Source organism: Microtus oregoni, unplaced genomic scaffold, assembly GCF_018167655.1.
Source record: "Microtus oregoni isolate MIOR12 unplaced genomic scaffold, Mior012 000067F_ref0000223, whole genome shotgun sequence".
In the NCBI taxonomy this organism is placed as follows: domain Eukaryota; kingdom Metazoa; phylum Chordata; class Mammalia; order Rodentia; family Cricetidae; genus Microtus; species Microtus oregoni.
The window spans coordinates 2,022,134-2,033,888 of NW_024543974.1; the positions used below are offsets into that span (position 1 = coordinate 2,022,134).

Here is an 11,755-nt window from a genome sequence, read left to right on the forward strand (position 1 = left end):
ACCCCCCACCTTTTTAATTCTGTCTTGGCAGCTATTGAGTAAAAGTAACAAGAACCTGAAAAAAGTCCAAGAACTAAGAGCAAAAGAATGTTCTGAAATGAGAAGAAAGCCTCAAGGCAGAGGCGGGCAGATGGAAGGCATTAGAGCAGCAGTGCTTGCAATATTAGATGTCAGGATAAGCAAGCTCATTAAATGTTTTATATTTTTATTTATCCTTTGAAAGTTTCATGCATATATACAATGTATTTTGATCACATTCCCCCAGCTACATCCTCTCAACTCCACCCCCAGGTACCATCAATCCCTCCATCCTAACTTGTGTTTATTAGTCTTTATCTGCTGAGTCTAACCAGTGCAGTTTCACAGCTCCCCTTTTCATCCCCCAGTCTTCTATTTCTTCTCGTTCTTCAGTGAGGTTTCTCAAGCCTTGGATCCAGGGAAGTTGACGCAGATGATCCATCTGTGGTTGAGCTCTTGCAGTCATTTATTTTGAGCATGTTAGCAAGTTATGAATCTTTTCACCAGGGGCTGGAGAGATGGTTCAGTGGTTAAGAGCATTGCCTGCTCTTCCGAAGGTCCTGAGTTCAATTCCTGGCAACCACATGTAATGAGGTCTGGTGCCCTCTTCTGGCCTGCAGATATACACACAGACAGAATATTGTATACATAATAAATAAATAAATATTTTTAAAAAAATGAATCCTTTCACCAACTACTACTCACTGACCAAGGATAAGAACAACACCAATTTATGAATATAAACATAACTATTTATAATATAACTATTTACAATATAACATTTTAGCAGAACAAAGCCAAAAGTTTCCCCTGTAGGAACTATGACTTCGTTAACCACTATTATTGGGTGTGTTTACAGCATCAGGTGTGAATTTCTTACATTGGAGCAGGACTCAAATTCAAAAGAAAAGGTTGCATAGTCCCATAAGATGTCTTGCCACTATCACAACAGTGGGTAAGTCTTGCTTGGCTGGTAAGTATGTAGTATGAAAGATCCAGTACTGGTCAAACCTCTGATGTCTTTCCTCCCCAGCAGCCTGCATAGCACCTCCCAGCACTGTGATAGCTAGCCAGCAGGAAGAAAGTTTATCTCCCACTTTAAGATTGATTTCTCGAGCGAGAAACAGCGCGGGCGAGCGAGGCCCGGGCCCGGCCTGAGTATTCTTCCTTGTAAATACTGTTATTTGTATATACTGTAAATGATGACGTCGGTGGGCACTAACCGAGCCCGGGGAAACTGGGAACAACCTCAAAACCAAAACCAGACACAGCACAAGCAGCGGCCACAGGCTACTGCAGAGCAAATTCGGCTTGCACAGATGATTTCGGACCATAATGATGCTGACTTTGAGGAGAAGGTGAAACAATTGATTGATATCACAGGCAAAAACCAGGATGAATGTGTGATTGCTTTACATGACTGCAATGGAGATGTCAATAGAGCCATCAATGTTCTTCTGGAAGGAAATCCAGATACGCATTCCTGGGAGATGGTTGGGAAGAAGAAAGGAGTCTCAGGACAGAAGGATGGTGGACAAACTGAATCAAATGAAGAAGGAAAAGAAAATCGAGACCGTGACAGAGACTATAGTCGGCGACGTGGTGGGCCACCAAGACGGGGGAGAGGTGCCAGCCGTGGACGAGAGTTTCGGGGCCAGGAAAATGGATTGGATGGCACCAAGAGTGGAGGACCTTCTGGAAGAGGCACAGACAGAGGCAGAAGAGGCCGTGGCCGAGGCAGAGGTAGCTCTGGTAGGAGAGGGGGAAGGTTTTCTGCTCAAGGAATGGGAACCTTTAACCCAGCTGATTACGCAGAGCCAACCAATACTGATGATAACTACGGCAGTAGTAGTGGCAATACGTGGAACAACACTGGCCACTTTGAACCAGATGATGGAACAAGACTTGATTTCATTGGGGTTGAGGGGTCAAATTATCCCCAAAAATTTGAGACTGCTCCTGGTGCATGGAGAACTGCAACAGAAGAGTGGGGAACTGAAGATTGGAATGAAGATCTTTCTGAAACCAAGATCTTTACTGCCTCTAATGTGTCTTCAGTACCTCTGCCTGCGGAGAATGTGACAATCACTGCTGGTCAGAGAATTGACCTTGCTGTTCTGTTGGGGAAGACACCATCTTCAATGGAGAATGATTCCTCTAATCTGGATCCATCTCAGGCTCCTTCCTTGGCCCAGCCTCTGGTGTTCAGTAATTCGAAGCAGAATGCCATATCACAGCCTGCTTCAGGAAATACATTTTCTCATCATAGTATGGTGAGCATGTTGGGGAAAGGATTTGGTGATGTTGGGGAAGCTAAAGGTGGCAGTACAACAGGCTCCCAGTTCTTGGAGCAATTTAAAACTGCACAGGCCCTGGCTCAGCTGGCAGCTCAACATTCTCAATCTGGAAGCAACACCACCTCCTCTTGGGATATGGGCTCAACAACACAATTGCCATCACTGGTGCAATATGATTTGAAGAGTGCAAGTGATTCAACAGTGCACAGCCCTTTTTCAAAACGCCAGGCATTCACCCCATCTTCAACCATGATGGAGGTGTTCCTTCAGGAGAAGCCACCTGCAGTGGCTACCTCGACCGCTGCACCTCCCCCTCCCTCTTCTCCTCTGCCAAGCAAATCCACCTCGGCTCCACAGATGTCTCCGGGGTCTTCAGACAACCAATCCTCCAACCCTCAGCCGGCTCAACAGAAACTGAAACAACAAAAGAAGAAAACCTCTTTGACATCTAAGATTCCTGCTCTGGCTGTGGAGATGCCTGGCTCAGCAGATATCTCAGGGCTAAATCTGCAGTTTGGGGCATTGCAGTTTGGGTCAGAGCCTGTCCTTTCTGATTATGAGTCCACCCCCACCACGAGCGCCTCTTCAAGCCAGGCTCCCAGTAGCCTGTATACCAGCACGGCCAGTGAGTCTTCATCAACAGTTTCATCTAACCAGAGTCAGGAGTCTGGCTATCAGAGTGGCCCAATTCAGTCAACAACTTATACCTCCCAAAATAATGCTCAGGGCCCTCTATATGAACAGAGATCCACTCAGACGCGGCGGTATCCCAGCTCCATTTCTTCATCACCCCAAAAGGACCTGACTCAGGCTAAGAATGGTTTCAGTTCTGTGCAGGCCACGCAGTTGCAGACCACGCAATCTGTTGAAGGTGCTACAGGCTCTGCAGTGAAATCCGATTCACCTTCCACTTCTAGTATACCCTCTCTCAGTGAAACAGTACCTGCAGCTTCCTTACTGACGACAGCCAATCAACATTCATCCTCCTTAAGTGGCTTGAGCCACAGTGAGGAGATTCCAAATACTACCACCACACAACACAGCAGTGCGTTATCTACACAGCAGAATACCCTTTCTTCATCAACATCTTCTGGGCGTACTTCGACATCCACTCTTTTACACACAAGTGTGGAGAGTGAAGCGAGTCTCCATTCTTCCTCCAGCACTTTCTCTACCACATCCAGCACTGTCTCTGCACCTCCCCCAGTGGTCAGTGTCTCCTCCAGTCTGAATAGTGGCAGTAGTCTAGGCCTTAGCCTGGGCAGCAACTCTACTGTCACAGCCTCAACTCGAAGCTCAGTTGCTACAACTTCAGGAAAAGCTCCACCCAACCTTCCTCCTGGAGTCCCGCCATTGTTGCCTAATCCATATATTATGGCTCCAGGGCTGTTACATGCCTACCCGCCACAAGTATATGGCTATGATGATTTACAAATGCTCCAGACAAGATTTCCATTGGATTACTACAGTATCCCGTTTCCCACACCCACCACTCCACTTACTGGGAGGGATGGTAGCCTGGCCAGCAACCCTTATTCTGGTGACCTCACCAAGTTCGGCCGCGGGGATGCCTCCTCCCCAGCCCCAGCCACAACCTTGGCCCAACCCCAACAGAACCAGACGCAGACTCATCACACCACGCAGCAGACATTCCTGAACCCGGCGCTGCCTCCTGGCTACAGTTACACCAGCCTGCCATACTATACAGGGGTCCCGGGCCTCCCCAGCACCTTCCAGTATGGGCCTGCTGTGTTCCCTGTGGCTCCTACCTCTTCCAAGCAGCATGGTGTGAATGTCAGTGTGAATGCCTCGGCCACCCCTTTCCAACAGCCAAGTGGATATGGGTCTCACGGATACAACACTGGTGTATCAGTCACCTCCAGTAACACGGGCGTGCCAGATATCTCGGGTTCTGTGTACTCCAAAACCCAGCAGTCCTTTGAGAAACAAAGTTTTCATTCCGGTACTCCTGCTGCCTCCTTCAACTTGCCTTCAGCCCTAGGAAGTGGAGGGCCCATCAATCCTGCCACAGCTGCTGCCTACCCACCTGCCCCCTTTATGCATATTCTGACCCCCCATCAGCAGCCACATTCTCAGATCCTTCATCATCACCTGCAGCAGGATGGCCAGCTACCATATTTGCAGATGATTCTCTGTTGCCAGCGCCAGCAGGAGGAGCAGACGGGCAGCGGGCAACGTATCCAGACCAGCTCCATCCCGCAGAAGCCCCAGACCAACAAGTCTGCCTACAACAGCTACAGCTGGGGGGCCAACTGAGGCCCTGACCCTCTTCTCCTGGTCCCATCTTCTGAGAGGGCTTCTCAGCCTGGAAACTATGGAAACAGCATCAAAGAGAGAAAAGAATGTGGGGCGATTCCGCTGCTCCACACCCCAGCGGCCCATCCCACACCTCAGCTTCATGTCTGTCCCATTCCTATACCATCCCACCCTGTTGTATGTATTATAGGATTTGTATTTTCTCTCCCCCCCACCCCCTTCCTCTTTGCATTCAAGATTATGAAACTTTGCTCTGGGCCCTGCCTTTCCTTCACTTCTTCCTGTTCACCCTGGTGGTGTATGGATGAGGTAGGGAGGTACCCCCCAAATATATATCAGCCCAACGGCCCTAAGTCTTCTCCTTTATTATTAGGAAAACCAAACAACACACAAAAATGGCGTCATAAATATGAACAGCATTGTCATATGAATTAGTTGAAGTGTTTTTTTTGTACTGTGTCCTCAAACTTAATGGATTAATGTGTCTTGTATATATATACATATATATATATATAAAAAAAGGAGAAAAAAAAACAAAAAAAAAAAAGATTGATTTCTCTGCATTCTGCAACCAAAGTGTGTGGTATCTTTAGCAATAAGGCCTTACCATAAAGTTATAGTGGATGACAATAGCCTTTGCAATTTGGGGTTCCTATTGGGCCTCCCTGAACAATAATTCATTTGGAGGTAACCCATGCCAGGTACTGAGATTTTCATTAAGTAGCCCGTGTCTTTGGGGAGCAGTATTTTCTGCCTGTGCAAGATACCTCTGATCAAAAATTATATATATATATATATATATATATATATATATATATATATATATACTCCTTGCTCATCTTCTCCCTCCTTCTGCTCCTCATTTGGACCTTGGGAGCTCAGTCCAGTGCTCCAATGTGGGTCTCTGTCTCTATCTCCATCCATCACCAGATGAAGGTTCTATGGTGATATTCAAGATATTCATCAATGTGGCTATGGGACAAGGCCAGTTCAGGCACCCTCTCCTCAGCTGCCCAAGGACCTAGCTGGGAACATTCCCTTGGACACCTCTAGAGCCAAGTCTCTTGCCAACCCTAAGATGGCTCCCTTAATTAAAATATCTTCTTCCCTGCTAACATATCCACCCTTCCTCCATCTCAACCATCCCACTCCTCCAAGCTCTCCACAATCCTCCCCTTCTCCCTTCTCTCTCCCCCTCTCCCCTTTCCCCCACCCCACCCCACCCCAACTTTTGCCTGGTGATCTTGTCTGCTTCCAATTTCCATTAGGATGTATATATGTTTTTCTTTGGGTTCACCTTATTATTTAGCTTCTCTAGGATCGTGAACTATAGGCTCAATGTCCTTTGTTTATGGCTAGAAACCAATTATGAGTGAGTACATACCATATTCATTTTTTTTTTTTAGGACCGCAAGGGTTTCGTCCACCCATGGAGACAGTGTGACTGATCTAATGGGAGCTCACCAAGGCCAGCTGGACTGGAACTGAACGAGCATGTGATCAAACCGGACTCTCTGAATGTGGCTAACTATGGGGGCTGACTTAGAAGCCATTGATAATGGCACTGGGATTTGATTCTACTACATGTCCTGGCTTTTTGGGATCTTAGTCTGTTTGGATGCACACCTTTCTAGGCCTGGATGGAGCGGGGAGGGCCTTGGACTTTCCACAGGGCAGGGAACCCTGCCCTCTCTTAGGACTGGAGGGGGAGGGGAGAAAGAGAGGGGTAGCAGGAGGGAAGTGGGTGGAGGGGAGGAGGTGGAGATTTTTAATGGTATTATTTATAAATAATAAAAAATCTAAAATAAAAAAGAAAACAACTACCTGGGTGGGCCTATGCTAAATTGGAATCTGGAAGAAAAATAGAAAGTAGCTCAGTATTCTCTGTAAGGCGTAGTTCAGGCTAGATTGTTCTTACTTTCTTTCCATGTTTACTCTATCGCAATGAGGCTGTTAGCATCAATCAAGATTGTTAGAAGATTCCTGTGATTTATTATGTCATTATATGAAGACAAATTTACTGTTAAAAAATTTTGAAAGCCACAATATCAAATCTTTGGAATTTTGTGGAATTTCACTGCCAGTTTTCTGATTTTTCTCTATCAAAACACAGTACTTCTTCAAAATAAATTCTTAGTCAATTTCTATATTAAAAAATATACTCAAAAATTGATCTTAAAAACAACAGATTTCTATATCATTTCCCCACCTCCTTCTCTCTGAAATGCCTCCCAACCCTTGTTACTCTCTCTCAAATTCGTGGCCTCTTGTCTTGTGTGTGTGTGTTTGTATGAATTTCTATTTACTGTTGCCTATATGCACATGTTTCTAGGGCTGACCACATATTACTGGATAACCAGTTACAAGGCTATTCCCTAGAGGAGACTATTTCTCCAATGCTCAGCATTTCATCATTAACTGTAGTTCTTTGTGTATAGGTAGGGGTGCCATGAGATTGCCGCCTTTTGTGTTTTCATGTCTATTGGTGTTGTTCTTGTTCAGATATTATTTAGGTAGCCATATTATTAAAAAATATTATGGCTTTAGCTTCCCTGTCATTTCTAGGAGACACATTCTCCAAGCAGATTTCCGGGTCTTCTGGCTCCTACAACCTTTCTGATACCTCTTCTGCAGTGTTCCAGTAGCCTTCAGTATAAAGGTTGTATGTTGCTTTTATTGGTTAATAAATAAAAAAAGGTTCTTTTGGCCAATGGTTCAGCAGAATATAGCCAGACTGGAAGAGATATATATATAGAGAGAAAGTAGGCGGAGTCAAGGAGACAGCATGAAGCCATCAGAGAAAGAAACAAGCTGCCAGTTGGAACCTTGCTGGTAAGCCATGAGCCTCGTGGTAAAATATAAAATAATAGAAATGGGTTAACATACTCTTAAGTAATTGGTCAAGCGATAATTTAATTAATACAGTTTTCTGAGTGATTATTTCAGGGTTCTGGGCAGCCAGGAACAAACAAGTAGTTATCTCCATTTTGACAAGTTGTAGCTTTATGTAATTGCCTCTGTGTGTTTCCGTAAGAAACTTCTTTGATGAGGGTTGAGAGCTACATTTATCTATACTTGCAGGTAATAATTATACTGGCTTGGTAAATTGGAAATAATGGGTTCCCTTTATAAGAACCATGACCTCAGTTGCCATGGGTGGTTGGCTAAGTTTTCAGTATCAAACATGATTTTCCTCTTTTTGAGTGGGATTTAAATCCAATTAGACATCTCTCGGTTACCAGCAAGATGTAGGTACTACTCTTGCATCTTTAGGGATATCATGATGTGTTAGTTGCTGTTGTGGTTTATAAGCTTCAGAACTGGGTAGAACTATGGGTTGCTTCACTTCATTGGCAGTTACATAGCACATTCTGGTATTTTTATTATCTATTATTTTATAGAAGAATATTTCTATATTTTATCACTTTTCAGGATTTTTATCAGTTTGAGACCTCATATTCAAGTCAATAAGGTTAATTTCATTTATTTCTACAGTTTTCTCCTCACTATAGTATCAATGAGAATATTGTAGTTCATAATGTATAAGTCAGCACTGTCCCACAGGCTTAGCACCCTATTTTAAACAAAGATGTATATCTTACTCCCATTGCATCTCTCCATTTCTATATTATTACATAATATATTATACCATCACTTCCTATACCTAGGATCAAGACATAGCTCCATCTTACCAAGTGTCTCCAGTGCTGGAAGCTAGAAATAGCTGGTAAACAGCACAAATTACTACAAAGAGAATTTGACATATGCGCAATAGTATGTCTATTTGGAGCTATAGCTAGTTGGAGATAAAGGTTTAAACAGAGGCAGCTAGGGCCCACCTATGCTCATAGATTGATGAGATTAATACTATGAAAATGAACATCCTACCAAAAGTAATGTACAGATTCAACCCAACCCTCACTAAAATTCCAGCACAATTATTTATAGAAATTGGATAAAAATAATCTCATAATTCATATGGAATCACAAAATATCCAGGATATTCAAAACAATTCTGAACAATAAAAAACACTGCAAGAGATATCACTATTCCTGATTTCAAGTTATACTACCTAGCTATGGCAATAAAAAGAGCATGACACTGGCATAAAAACTGGTTGTGGAGTTCTCAGCACTAATTGCGACATCTTAGTCACACCTCTCCATCAAAAGCTAATGGATCATCATATGAGAACGGGCAAAAAAAAGTAAGATCCAAAGAAAGTGGATGTCTTCAGTCAAATAGTACTTAGCAAATGTGACATGCACAGATGCACTCACAGAAGCCAGTTTTTTTCAGCGCCATAGCTCCTGAGTGACTACCATTGCTCCAGAATTTAGTCCTATACCCATGTACATATGGGTACACTACATGAATTCTGTGGGTTTTAAAAATGGAGCATGTTAAGTTATGAAGGGAAAGTAATGTGGAGATAGGGATGTAATTGCAGGTGGGGAAAATGGGTAATGGATTTAGCCAAAACACATTATATGGAAAATATAAAAATTAAAATGGAAGTCTACATTGTATATGTTTATATTTGCAAATTTCAACATGTCAACATTTAATTAAGAAAAGATATACTATGTAATTTAATAGAAAAATACAGCCGGGCGGTGGTGGTGCACGCCTTTAATCCCAGCACTCAGGAGGCAGAGTCAGGCAGATCTCTGTGAACTCGAGGCCAGCCTAGTCTACAAGAGCTAGTTCCAGGACAGGCCTCAAAGCTACAGAGAAACCCTGTCTTGAAAAAAAAAGAAAGAAAAATACATTATATGGATGCATGAAATATCAAATAAATAAACATAATTTGTTAATAATGTTAAATTTTACATCCTGTAGGGTTTTTTTGTTTGTTTACTAAGAGTTATTATAAGCTATGGTTATCTTTATGCAGGTCTTTTCTGTTCTTTGGTTTTAAGCATTTCCTTCTTCATGTATTTTGAATATATTCTATACAGTACATAAATGTTATGAGTTGATATATCATCGATGATTTATTATTAAAAATCTTTGACTAGTCTTTGTAATACATTTACTCAGAAATTTACTACACCTGTTATTTATATAACAATTTTAACTTTTTATTTACAACTTTTCAATGTGGCATATACTTTCCTGCCTTTTAATTTAAACTATTTGTATATTTTTTCCCTTTACATGTGTCCCTTATAGGCAACACAAATCAAATCTTACTTCTCTACTCAATTTTAGTGTCTGTGTCTTTATTTGTCATATTTAAACTATAATATCTAATGTGATTATTATGATCAGATTTAAATCTAACAGCTTGCAGTTTTCTGTTTATCCCATCTGTTCCTTGGCTCTCCTTATCTCTCTTTTTTGCACTCTTCTGAAAGAATCTTATATTATTAATATTGTACTTTGACCATTTTTTAGTAACTAGCTAATTTTTATTTTAGTGCTTACTTTAGGATTGCTTAATCTCCTTTCTGTAACCAATCTTAATTTTCAGATCACTTTATTTTTGAATAATACTTTTTCCAGGTATAGAATTTTATGTTGACAGGGTCTTTGTCACTTATTATCATCTCATGTACACATTCTTCTGATAAAAATTTTATACTTCTAAGTCTTTACTCTTCAAAATGGAAAAAGAATATATCTGTCATCTTTTTAGAGTATTCTCTTTATTACTTAGAAAAAAGAATTTGTCTATGGTGTACCTTACTGTAGTTTTCATGTTTTGAGTTTTTTGAATTAATGGTTTTATTTGATATAAAATTTGACAAAAGCTCTCTAGCCATTAGATTACATTTCTGCTGCCTTCCTGCTTACAGTGTGTATGTGTGTGTGTTTTGCATTTGTGCTGATATTTTTTTAATAAATTGAACTGTTTAAATTACAGTACAAACATTATGGAAATGTATTAAATTTTATATTGAATGAAGTCTTTCATTCATTTACCTTCCAGAGAATTCCCAAAGATTGATGTTTAATCCCACTTACAATGAGAACAGTTTTCAGATAAACAACTTCTCTAGTGATTGCCTCTTAATGTGTGCTGATATTTTGAAACCTCCTTTTTCTACTCAGATTTTCATTTTAGATTTTTTTTGTTACAATCTCAAGTTCACCTTCAATTTACTGTACTATCTAAACATGTCAATCTTTTTGAGTACATTTTAAATTTTAAATGTTATTATCATTCCTATCTGTAAAATTTTAATTCATTTTTAATAGGATCATTAACCTTCATGTAAATAAACATGTATTCACTGGCTTTGCTGGCTTCTTATTTGTCTTTTATGCTTATGGAACACAATCATAATCATTGTCTATAAAATATGGCATCTGTGTTTGGTTTCAGTGATTGTTTTCTTTCTTTGTTATTGTTTGGATTTTTCTGTTTCTTCACAGATTCTTTAATGTAGTTACTTTTCTATTGTGATAAAACACCATAACCAAAGCAATTTATGCAAGAAACAGTTTATTTGAGTTTATGATTCCAAAGGGATAGAAGTTCATCACAATCATGGTAGGGAAACATAGCAGTAGGCAGACATGAAAACTAGGCGTCAGATGAGTGTTCATATCTCAAATTACAAACAGGAAACTGAGAGAGCACACTAAAAACAGCACATGGTTGAGCTGAGGTGGTGCAGGCTTTTAATCTCAGCACTCGGGAGGCAGAGGCAGGCAGATCTCTATGAGTTCAAGGCCAGGAAAATAAAAAAGAAAGAAAGAAAGGAAACAGGGAAGGAAGGAAGGGAGGAAGGAAGGAAGGAAGGGAGGGAGGGAGGGACAGAGGAAGGAAGAAAGAGCGAGCACATGGCTTTGAAAAGATCAAAATCCACCTCAGTGACATACTTCTTCCAGCAAGGCCACACGTCTTAAACCTCCCCAAAGAGGCCTAGCCACTGGGGACCAGGTATTCAAATGTACACAAATGCTGAGGGAGGACATCTCTCACTCAAACTGCCACAGGCAGTGGAGCTGGGCTCTATGTATGTATATATGTATGTATTCTTATTTTGGACCTGGTCTCATTTCACCCAGGTTGGCCTAGAACTCTTTTTGTAGCTGAGGATGGTATTCAACTCCTGAATCATTCTGACTTCACCCCTCCTCCAAGTACTAGGATTACAAGCATGTGTGACTACAACCAGACATTTTTATTTTACTTCTGTCTGTTGCTAAA

At 41.4% G+C, this 11,755-nt stretch overlaps 1 protein-coding gene across 1 annotated transcript; it reads left to right on the forward strand.

The window, feature by feature from the left end:
• Window positions 1-1,161: 1,161 nt before the first annotated feature.
• On the forward strand, window positions 1,162-4,982 carry LOC121440470 (ubiquitin-associated protein 2-like). Its single transcript, XM_041641239.1, has one exon. It carries the CDS (start codon window positions 1,218-1,220, stop codon window positions 4,590-4,592), a length of 3,375 nt encoding a protein of 1,124 aa, XP_041497173.1. The 5' UTR covers window positions 1,162-1,217; the 3' UTR covers window positions 4,593-4,982.
• Window positions 4,983-11,755: the final 6,773 nt, after the last annotated feature.

Coding starts and splice junctions, on each gene's coding strand:
- LOC121440470 (XM_041641239.1), top strand. CDS start 1,218: ATGATGACGTCGGTGGGCACTAACCGAGCCCGGGGAAACTGGGAACAA.